Here is a 10,410-nt window from a genome sequence, read left to right as displayed (position 1 = left end):
GGAAAATTATTCTGATAAGGCTGCCCTGATGCAACTGAACAAAGCCGATTGGTGTTGGTTTTAGGAAATCTTTCTCCATGTCCTGAAGCTACGCGTTCAATAATACATTTGTGCATCACTCTTTCTTAGCCGCATCTCTACTGACGATCAACCGCCGGCTGACGCATGCGTCTCCGGCATTTACTGTTTCTTAACCCCCCCCCCCCCCCACCCCAAAAAAAAAAAAAAAACTTAGCGCTAGTTGTTGTGTTGAAACTGTGCCAGTTATTTCCCAGATGACGATAGAACAAACTAAGTGCATTACAAATTTTAAGAAACATCTGCGATATGCTCGCGAGAAATTTCGCATTGATACTTTTTTCGCAATGTCACAGACTACAATGAAACGCTAGTGGTGTTACATGTTGTATTGCGAAACAGCCCACATATGAAGAAAGACTAGACATCTGCAATATAATTTGCGGTGTATTTATCAGCGCATTAATACAAGGAGAACTATGAAAAAAATTGATTAGATATAGCATGTTGTTTGGACTAGCAAGTGTACCCGTTATATGGAATAAAAAATGAAGTTTTTGCTACTGGTATGCGAAAAATGTTAATATGCAGCGCTTCATATTCTTTTTACTATCCACAATTTACAGTTCCGATAAAATTGCTTTTGGTAAGGTTTCGTAGTGCACAGCAAACAAACATGGCCTCTGTATCAATTTTCGGACTATGAGAAATTGTAGGAAGCTCTTACGTATGTATGATCGTAGTGCAGAATGCGCCGATTTGTACTGACTAATGAGATACTCAGCTCTACATTATTGTATTATGTATTGAATGCCTTGCTATGCGATAGGTTGCTAGTAAAATCAGTGAATAAACCGCATTTTTCTGCGCACTTATGTTTTGCCGAAACAAAGCAGCCGCCTGGCGTGGCCCGCTGGCTCGCGCATCTTCAGCAGAAAGGGTTAGTTTCCCCACTGATGGGTTGCACATATGTTGTCAGTAAGGAAAGGTAATTAGAAGCCGAAGGGTGTTGAAAACAAAATATGAAAAAGGGAAAACAATCTAAAATTTAATGCAAGCGGTGCTGGTTTCTGTTGGTGTCTGCAGAGAAAGTCGTGTGCTCGTCGAGCGCATAGCAGACGACAAGCGGGATGATGTTTCTCCCTCGCGTATCAAGAAAACCTTTGCCATGGAAGCAGGCTTCATTTTTTTTTCACTCAGTTTCGCCTACCAATCACCAGGGGAGAAATTGGCGTTCTTGACGCAATCCCCGTTATCCTGAGGGGTATATCAGCTGACCTAGCCATCCCAGCTGACCCCAGCTATATCAGCTGACCTAGCCGTGAATCGCGCCGACACGTCACACACGTGCTGCATTTCGCCATCTCCCATTAGCGTGGCAGTCGCGCAACACTTCGCTCCTTTCGTAACTGGCCGCACTAGACAGATTGTTTTTGAAAGTGAATAAATATTGCGAAGTGAAAACACTAAAGATGCGCCTAACTTTGGTGTTAAGGAGCATTGTAATTGTTGTTGTTGTTGTCGTTGTTGTTGTTGCAATAACAACCTATGGTCAGTAGGTGACAAACATCCTATTGAACTCGTATCATATATTCAGGGTAACTACCCAAAAGCAATGACAATGCTACACCAATTGTAGCATTGCCATTTGTTGGGCGTGTTGGTAAATTGAAAGCATATTTAGCGCCAGCTGTCCTTGTTTGCTGGCGCTAAATATGCTTGCTACACCAATTGGCCTGAGCTTCTAGACTTTTAAGTTTATTTGAACTCTTGGTCTTGTTAACCGCAGTGGATGTTGCAGACGCCGCACAGAAGTCTTGTGCCAGGCCTAACTGGCTCTTCTTAACTCGATAATACTGGTTTGCGGGCGTGAATGACGCACCTAAGTTGATGCGTTATGCCCGTAACCGAGAAGTTCACGCAGCCGTCTTGGAGAGCCAAGTTTCTGACAAACTCTTCCACTTCAACCTGGCCTTCCTTTTTCATGTGCGGATAAATCGGTATAGCGGCACACAGAGCGCCTGCAAAGAGATGAAGTTTTTCATTTTATTTCCTTAGGTGCATAAACGAGGGGTAATGCTGTTTCTCTCAGATTGCAGGAGCTATTTAAGAGGTGTGATTACAACTAAGCAATATACTCATTTTTTGTTACGAGAAGAAGCATTCTAAAAGCATCTCTTTTACAGCCACAGAAGCCACTGTAATGAAGAAAGAAAAGGGCTGGTCGGTTTTGTTCCTAAAAAAAAATAAGGCAACAAGAGACATGTCTAAAATAACAAACTGTCGTTATATAGTGAAAAACACACAAAAAAAGGAAACAATCAGTTTGGGGACAGACAGAGAACACAGTGCCTGCTGGAATTGTTTGTGTTGGTTTGCCGAAAAGTGCACCCTGTATTTGTTCTGCCTTATCCAATGATATCATGGTCTAAAATATTTCGACGGAGCCCTGTGATACGTACGCACTTCCAGGTCGATTTCGGGGCTCCCGACCTGCAGAGGCACAACTTCACACGACAGGGCCACCAGGCTTGTTGATGCGACTAGTCCTTCGAGCTTTGACACCATGGTGTCAACGTCGTAAAACTCCCAGGACTCCGGGAGAGCAGATTTGAGAACCTGTCATTGAAAGCAAAATATGATAGAAAATTTACAGTCACACTACTGGTTAATTTTTATTAAGGTTTGATATATGGCATGATGCTTATATGTATACTGTATAAGGATTGTATACTGAACAATTTCAAGGAGCGTTCTTTAAGTCTGATATCGTGTACGCAGCGATTCTTCTTGGTTATGGCACTGTTGCGAAGCCTGCACGCTGAAGAATGCAGAAGAGTTTTGGTTATAACGCTGAATAAGTCTATATAAAGTAGCGGGCATCCGGTCCTGTCAGCAGAAGAAAGCGGTTAGGACTGGTTGCGTCTATTGGAGCGTTTCGCCGATTCAAAATATAGCCGACAGCGTGTGCAGCGTGTTTGTGGAACCACTGTAAATTAACCTCCATTTCCTTCTGATTGTCTGTGCGAAGCTCAATATAAACCACATAAATATTGGTTTATAACGTAGCTGTGACCCGCTAATATAGGCTACAACATAGAACAAAATATATTTCAACATACAACAAAATATATTTTGTTTTATGATTTATACGTGGAACGGTGTCTCTAAACGTGCACGAAGATGTAGGGTCTGTAGATTTGTTCGTCCATCGTGTAACTGTATTGGCGATGATAGGTCACCAAAAAGACGACTGGGGATGAGTCATGAGTACAAGTTCTTACACCGAAACTTTGTAACATATTGTCCTATGTCTTTAAACTTGCACGGAGTAGTGGAGTCAGTAGATTTGTTCGTCCATCGTGTAACTGTATCGGCGATGATAGGTTGCCAAAAAGACGACTGCGAATGAATCATGAACACAAGGTCTTACACTAAAACTCTGTAACACATTGTCCTATGGCATTTTTTAGCTTCCATAAACCCAATGCATCAGACAATTTGTTTAAGACGGCTTCTTCATGGGCATTATAATGCTTGCGGTGGCCTCTCCTTCTTAGGCCAATACGAAATATCCTTAAAAAGAAGGTATACCGTATTCTAAAACGTGTTGTCCCTTCAACCCAGTAGTGTCGATTACAGAGCCACACTTCATTTCGTTTAGTTCCTCTGTGAAAAATATTGAAGTTAGGTGTTCTCATGGTATCCTTGATTTCCCTAGAGTGTAAGTATACTTTTCCAGCGGTTCGTCGTTATAAAAATTCCCGAAGGTCGAGAAGCACGATGCCTCACCGATTCGGTAACCACCGCAGTGCACCACTTGATGGAGTCGACGAAAAGTTTCGAGTGAGCATCCGTTTAAGAATATAGGATCAAGTCAACACAAAAACTGCTAAAGAGCTTTAGTTATCGAAATGATACAAGGTTTCTTCCTCTTCATCCTTAACATGGAAGTCAAGTTGTACTTCGGTGTTTAGCGTATCTTTTTCCCCATTTACTTCCGTTTGTACAACAGTTCAAGAAGGATAGAAAGGCGTTACTTCGTGGCCTACAAAAGATGAGTATCCCACACGCGTATTTTCACACCACCAAGGGCACGGAGTATTCGGAAAAATAACTTGTCGATTGTTTGGGTCCCTCAGAGAAAGAAATGATGAACGTTTGGTGAAGCAGGACTGTACACTAACAACGTGAAAGATGCTAATGCGGGACAGCTGCATGGCAAGGTCACGAAGCATGCTGCGACAATGCCATCACCACCAGCACGACCACCAAGGTTTGTCCCGCCCGTCTATTCAGGCATCGCTTTAGCATGTAATCTCTACCACACCAGCCTGTAGGCCCGTCACTCACGTGTTCGTGCCTTTTCCACTTGCCGGACGCAATCATGGCACGTAACACCTGTTGTGGTGCAACACGCGGGTTGAACACCACCAAGCACTCTCCCCCGGGGGCTGTGAGATACTCCAGGTTCCTGAGAGCGGCCGCTTTGTCGCTGATCCAATGCAGCGTTAGGAAGCAGCATACGCGCTCGAAGAGACCTTCGCGCGCGGCAAACGCCGACACGGCTTTGTCGTTTGCGATGTCGAGAAGGCGATACGCAATCTTCGGATGTGCATGGTTTCTTGCGGCATGATCCAGCATGGCCTGCGAGAAAGCAAGAGTCGGCAAAGAACATGAGCTGTGTTTAATTAATATGTCGATGAACTTCTTGAATGACCTAATTAGTGATAAACCAGTAGAAAGGGGGTTAACGGAGGGGCCCGATTTTTATTAGTCATACCATCAGAAGCCAACAAACACTGACACCGAGGACAACATAGGGGAAATTATATGTGTTTAATAAATGAAATAAAGAAACGATAAATTAATGGAAATCCTTAATTATTGATGAATATATACCATACAAATTGTATGCTCTTGAAAACTACTGACGATTTTTATCGATCAATGAATGAATCAAGTGATTGATTGTTCAGGTTTCCTTCACTCAAAAGGTCGACCATTCAGTTGATCAGCCTTGATCGATTATTTCAAGTATTCTTCGATATCTTGAAAAGTCCAATTATGCTTTAATCAGCCGATAAATTATTTTGTTACAATATAATCATGCTGTGACCTTATTATAAACGCACTGAGGATCCGGATCGCCAATGTACGAGGCTGCAGTATATCGGTTCACGTGGATCATGAATGATAAGCATTAGGCGCAGGTGGAAAGAAAGCTGCTCGAGTAACAGCCAGTAACGCTGGTCAGAAACTAAGGCGTAGTAGTTCTTACTCAAGAAGGATATTTTGTCACGCGATTCTTACATTGCAACGTCCGCACGGATCAAAATGAGTACACTGCATAAAAAGATCACTAGACTGCACTTACTGCTTATAAGAAGTTCCACAGATGGAAATAGCTTTACACAATTTTCAGGCATCTTGCAATGCAAATATAGCGCCAGCACTAGGAAGGACAAACTTCTAGGACTGCCTATTGTACTGATAACGTTCATTCTGCGGCGGCATTGTTAACGCAATAGCTTTAAAGGCCTCGTGTCGCTGAAAATCTGGCGTCGGCGGAGTTGCCCGTGAGCGAAAAAACTTAACCGACGATAACAATACTCTATAATGCGAAATTTCATCTCAGCTCAATACGTGTTTTCGTTTCGCGATATATTGAGTCAAAGGATTTGAGAGAGACATGTAGCAAAGTCGGCGATCGTCGAAAATTTGATTTGCGGGTCAAGCGTGGCCAGCTTTTATACATGAATTGTGGAAGGTTCTAGCATTGTTCCAGTATAATTGCTGGTGCCGCTTGGCTTCCATAAAGTACTACACAATAAGCGTTGCGCATACAATCAGATTACAGAACAGTCGCCAACCACGACAATCGAAACAAGCGTGAACGAGATCAAACGAAGCAAAACAAACAAGGACGAGCGAGAGCTGGCGGAAGCAGATACTAGACAGTTTTAGCAGAGCGTTTGCTTGCGCTCCGCTCCGCACACGTTTCACGCGCACCGGTGGCTGCACAGAATGCATTGATTTCGCTTATCTAACAAGAGCGCCTTCCAGAGATGCCACTGACGTGCTCTCAGCTTGGCGGTAAAACGATTACGAAAGCAACTACACGCTCCCTGACGCACCGCTAAATCAGGTTCCTAGCGGAACGTGGTACCACGTTCCGCTGCCGCTATGTGTGCTGTGCGCACGCGCGTCAGCGTTCCCAGTAGCGTTTTGCTGAGCGGTGGCGTGCCAATTGTTGTGATAGGCCGGTCTGAGCGGAGCGGACCGTAAACGCTCTGCTAAAACTCTCTACTAACAAACGAGCGGTCCGGCTGAGGCCAGATACGAGTACGCATCGAGTGGTCTGGCGGGTTTCCCGCGCCCACGTCACGGAAGTGGCCGCTCGCATTGGTCTTCGCCATTCGCGGCTCGCATCTTTCATCTCTGCGTTGACTTTTCCATCTTTTCCTGTGCTCGTTGGCTCAATTATGCATTGCTGAAGGACATGCGTTATATGCGGGTTATAATGCCACACCATTCTATCACTAAGGTTGCTCACACCTTGTCTTACATTCTTGACAAATGAGCAGAACGAGAACAAGGTACAAGCAGGAGCAAACGTTTCGACAGGTGGACTTGTTTTTTCCAAGGCGACATACGCTTTCCTCAGCACAGTCTATAGACCTTTGCACCGGAAGCCTCAAACCAGAAAGTCGGAAACGGATATCAGGCCCGCGGTAGCGAGAGTAGCTAGCGTCTCATAGTTGCCCGCTCTTGCTGGACTGTCACGCGCGCAGTTCCCGCATTGAGTGTACGACGTTTTCGCGATTTCAAGCTTATCCGCAGAGGCTATGCGAACGTCGGGGCAGCCCTGCGCTGTGTACGGTTGTTCGAACAAGCAGAAGAAGCGCAATGCATCAAGAAAAGTGCAGCGCAGCACGCACAATGTTCTACAAGAGGACTGCGGCTGCAACATGTACCTGTTGTATCGGCTTCCTGCCGACGCGGTACTGAAGCATCGCTGGAGTAGCGCTGTAAATCGTAAGGGATTCGTCCAAACGGAGTCATCGCGTGTCTGCTCGATTAATTTTATCGACTGGAAGCAGACATCTGAGAATCCAGAGCCGATGCTTGGATACGCGAGGAAGGTAAGATGCGCTGTGTGTGTCTCCATCGTCAGCCCCTAATGCTTAGATGGGCTATACATATGCACATATGAGCCAACAAGGTCAAGTTTTGGCCTTGTTGGCTCAAAGCTGCAAGCCGACAGTGTCTGACGTCGACGCCAATCCTCAAACCCACGGACTGATATGCAGCCACGGGTGCTCAAAACAGGAAAGTATTCGCCTTCATGCGTAAAGCGACACCTCTCAACACTGGTGATACTTGCACTAAAGGACCAAAACGACGCTGAGGAGACATAAGACATGGAGAATCGTAGGTGAAAGCAGCTGCAGCGCTGAGCTAACGCTTCCCGGTGCCATCGGGCAGTCGCGTGCAGTCGTACGGCCGCTGCCAGCAGGAAAGTTTCCGTCTCGATGCGTAGCCGATGCCTCTCGACACTGGTGAGAATAGCACGAAAGTGGCAAGACGACACTGTGAAGGCCGAAGATACGGAGCAACACAGATGTACATAGCAACCAACGTTTTTAGATCTCTTTGTTGATAGCAACAGCAGCGCTGAGCCGGCTGAGGCTGAGCAACGACAGTCCAGTATGGCATCGCCACCAAGCAGACGCTTGGCGGCGCCAGTAGTCCAAATATGCTGGCGCCCGTGGAAGCCTCAGTGCAAATGTCTATGCAGGTAGGGTTCTTCTAAAGGGGAGAGGGCGTAATGCAGGTGGGCAAGCAACTACCAGGATGTGTAAGCGGTGAACGTGTAGAATTGAAAAGAAAGGTGTGCTATTCAATGTCCGTAGAGGAATTTGTTGAAGCTAAAGTTTGAATTTATTTGTCCTGCCTTCCCTTGGAATGGATTCCAAGGGAAGGAAAGCGTAGCAGAGGGCGGCAGAAAGTTAGGTGGGCGGATGAGATTAAGAAGTTTGCAGGGACAACATGCCCACAATTAGTACATGACGGGGATAGTTGGAGAAGTATGGGAGAGGCCTTTGCCCTGCAGTGAGCATAACCTGGCTGATGATGATGATGGTGATGATGATGATGATGATGATGATGATGATGTCCTGCCTGCTTACAGGAACGGGAGCACAGGATAAAGGCTACGTAACCTGACAAAAGGCCTCTACTCCTATTACAGTTAGCAAACAGGCCGATATATATGATAAATAATGTATCTAATCATTTTTAATAAATATATCTTTCACAGCAGAAAAAAAAAAGAGCGTAATGAAGGAGCAAGAAATATACCAGAAGAAATATCGCGCAAGTCTTACACATTCACAACATTCACATAACTAAGTTAACAAAGACGTGTACATCAGGTGAAGAAAAAGAAAACATCTGTATACACACAGTTATTCCTCAGAATTTTGAACATGACAGCCCGCAAACAAATGCCATGAAACAAAACACCGAGAGCGCATGTCTTCTCAGACTTAAGTATTAAACGTGCGAAACAATAACACAAAAATTAAGACTACGTAATTTTCATGGCGCGGCTGTGCATACCCTCGGGGTTCGGCCCACTCAAGAGGCCGCGTTTCTACCAAGAAGCTCGCCTTCGGGCACAACGTTCGCCGCCAGGGTTTGCCGGTCAACATTACGGTTACATATGTGCCAGAAAGCGTGATAAGCAGTCAGGGATCTTTTAATGCTATCGCCCTTCATTTTTAAAGGCGAAGCATAAGCGTCCTACAAGTTTTTTATTTCTTCTTTTCTTGCTCCCAATATTTTACATCATTTCGGACGTATCTTGTCCCCAAAGAATAATCCTCATCTATCTTGCGTTCCTTTCTTTGACGCTGCGCGCCCGCCACTTCGAGCTCACGAACGGCATGCGTGTTGTCGGCGGGACTTTGCACTCTTCGCAAATAAAGAAGCGAGCTCAGAGTTTCAAGAAACTGAACTCAAGAAAGAAGACAATAATTCTTCGGAGACAAGGTGCACACCAACGTATGCCAAATTCTTTTCGAATGCAATGTCTATTCAGCAAATAAAAAAAAAATAGAAAAGATACAACGTGGTCGCATGGAGTATCACCAACTAGCCCAGCTTAATACCTTGCAGCGACGATTAACTTGCAAGCAACAGCTGCACTCTTCTTTACCTGTGAGAAATCGGCCGCCACCAGTATTCGCAAGGACGAAGGTGCGTGCGGGAGCAAATAGTTCTTAGTGAAATTTCCTGGACCACAGCCGACGTCCAACCACTGGCGATCCTCACACTGGGCACCGTTCTCGACCGCAAAGAAAGAATCCTTGTATCGCTCCAGAAACACCTTCATGGCTTCGCGGCTGTGGTGCATGAAAGATTCGTAGTAGGCTGACACTTTCTCCGCGTCGAACATCATCTCCGCGGACTGCCGCTTGTCTTGCGCAGGCCCCGACATTTTGACTGGTCGTCGCTTCTGTTCTGCGTAAGTGCCACGTTGACAGCATGTACATTTTTCAGGTGACTTAGAACGAGCATGGAAGTCCGCTGAATCAGTACCACTTGAAGAAAACATATTAAAGCAGCCATATACACACATCAGTGAAAACAGATTGTATGAGTGCGTGCGTTACTCGAATAACAATTCTATAGTCTATATATCTACATGACATACGATGTTGCTCTTCCGTTTCTTTTCCCTTGTTTTGCTCAGTTTAGGGTTTACCAACCTGCTCAGCAGGATAATTTAATCGAGCTGGTGACACCGCTCCGAAAGGGACCAGCTGTTGCTCTTTCTGTTGTTTCGCAACATATACACGAAAATGAAAAAGGAAAAAATTCTCAGTTGCGCCAGAAAGGCGAAGCACCGATTGCCATGCAAATTAGTAGACAGCTGTACCAAGTAAGGATAGTAGTTTTATCGGCCGTATATACTTCGAAACCTTCACTTACTAATTAACTTAACAATAATAGAATCCGCAAGCGCTACTCAACGAAGACGTAGAAAGAAACAGACACACGGAAACAGCTCTATCCTTCTGTGTCTGCTTCTTTCTACGGCCTTGTTCTGTCGCGCTTACAGAGCCTATCATGGATTCAAACCAACTAGCCAGTCAACGTGTTTTCACTAAATTAACGAGCACAGTGTCACACGCGCACAGGTAAGCATGAACACACATCGCTCGATGACAGCGGAAACTGTCTGTAAAGACGCAGGAGTTTGGGACTCGCGGCAACAGCCACCAGCCAATTAACCTCCGTGCATCTGTACGAAGTTCTACTACGGTCCACTGTTCTACGCGTGCGAAGCGTAGAAAGCACAGCGCATGTGAAGCTACCCCCATT

The 10,410-nt window shown here is 45.3% G+C and overlaps 1 protein-coding gene across 1 annotated transcript; it reads right to left on the bottom strand.

Moving 5' to 3' along the window:
- Window positions 1-1,758: 1,758 nt before the first annotated feature.
- On the bottom strand, window positions 1,759-9,920 carry LOC129380173 (juvenile hormone acid O-methyltransferase-like). The gene is made up of 4 exons (XM_055071330.2): window positions 9,242-9,920; window positions 4,372-4,665; window positions 2,481-2,637; window positions 1,759-2,039 (listed from the first exon to the last, which is right to left on the bottom strand). The coding sequence occupies exons 1-4, from the start codon at window positions 9,662-9,664 to the stop codon at window positions 1,861-1,863; spliced, it is 1,053 nt and encodes a 350-aa protein (XP_054927305.1). The 5' UTR covers window positions 9,665-9,920; the 3' UTR covers window positions 1,759-1,860.
- Between the last annotated feature and the right edge of the window lie 490 nt (window positions 9,921-10,410).

This window comes from Dermacentor andersoni, chromosome 5 (assembly GCF_023375885.2).
Source record: "Dermacentor andersoni chromosome 5, qqDerAnde1_hic_scaffold, whole genome shotgun sequence".
Classification (NCBI taxonomy): Eukaryota; Metazoa; Arthropoda; class Arachnida; order Ixodida; family Ixodidae; genus Dermacentor; species Dermacentor andersoni.
This window is presented reverse-complemented; position numbering and strand designations above follow the sequence as displayed.